Source organism: Apis dorsata, unplaced genomic scaffold (assembly GCF_000469605.1).
Source record: "Apis dorsata unplaced genomic scaffold, Apis dorsata 1.3 scaffold_269, whole genome shotgun sequence".
Taxonomy (NCBI): Eukaryota; Metazoa; Arthropoda; class Insecta; order Hymenoptera; family Apidae; genus Apis; species Apis dorsata.
Genome location: NW_006263547.1, coordinates 605,880 through 607,033, shown reverse-complemented (window position 1 = coordinate 607,033; position 1,154 = coordinate 605,880). Strand labels below are relative to the sequence as shown.

At 24.0% G+C, this 1,154-nt stretch overlaps 1 protein-coding gene across 1 annotated transcript in view; it reads right to left on the bottom strand.

The window, feature by feature from the left end:
- Positions 1-17: 17 nt before the first annotated feature.
- LOC102679997 (histone H3.3) overlaps positions 18-1,154 on the bottom strand; it is a 1,833-nt gene continuing 696 nt past the window's right edge. The window contains exons 2-3 of the mRNA XM_006616628.2: positions 938-1,067; positions 18-865 (exon numbers count right to left, since the gene is read on the bottom strand). Coding sequence (XP_006616691.1) covers positions 583-865; positions 938-1,065 — 411 coding nt within the window. The 5' untranslated portion in view covers positions 1,066-1,067 and the 3' untranslated portion in view covers positions 18-582. The remainder of the gene's footprint in view (positions 866-937; positions 1,068-1,154) is intronic.

The window sequence follows — 1,154 nt, the reverse complement described above, 5'->3', positions numbered from 1 at the left end:
TTTTTTTTTTTTTTTTTGAAAGACTATAGTACTAAGCATATTATAATACTAGTACATAAGAATTCTTATATATTAAAAATTTAATCTAACCTAAATTATAAGTTTAAACTTGACAATAACATAGAAAATTATATTTAGAAACTATGTTAATCACAAAGTAAATGTAATAATGAATATAAATGATTTTCATTTGCAAAACATTAAATCTACATTATATTGCTTATATTGTGTCGCTTATGTTATACTTATTATTATATATAATACTAAAATATGAATTATACATATAAAGTGATATTATTATTTGTTATGAACTACATACTCCATTTTCTGCTTTCTGCTTTTTATATTTGTCTATAATTAAATTATAAATGTATTTAACTACACTACTTGATATGATAGTTAAATATATTTTGTCTCTGCATTTTTATAATTCACAGGACTTGGCAGTGTTTATCTATAATTAATGACTTATGAGAAAAAGAGATTCAGTTACAATGAATTTGATTGCAAGAATATTCATAAATACAATAACAATATAAATTCGACAAAAGAAAAACTCAAGAGATCTGAGATATGAATTATTTAAGCACGTTCACCACGAATTCTTCTTGCTAACTGAATATCTTTAGGCATTATTGTAACACGTTTAGCATGAATTGCACATAAATTTGTATCTTCAAACAATCCAACTAAATATGCTTCAGAAGCTTCTTGTAATGCTCCAATTGCAGCACTTTGAAATCTTAAATCAGTCTTGAAATCTTGTGCAATTTCACGAACTAAACGTTGAAATGGTAATTTTCTAATCAGCAATTCTGTTGACTTTTGATATCTTCTGATTTCTCTAAGTGCTACAGTACCAGGTCTATAATACATAAAATTATCAAAATTATAATAATAATTCATTATAATATAATTAAATTTATAATATTTTTACCTATAACGATGTGGTTTTTTTACACCACCCGTGGATGGTGCACTTTTACGTGCAGCTTTAGTTGCAAGTTGTTTTCTAGGAGCTTTACCTCCTGTTGATTTACGTGCAGTTTGCTTAGTACGTGCCATATCTATAAAAAAAATTATTGTTATAATATAAAATTATTTATTTTAATATAAATAATTTATATATAAAATATTCTTAAAAAATCAATATT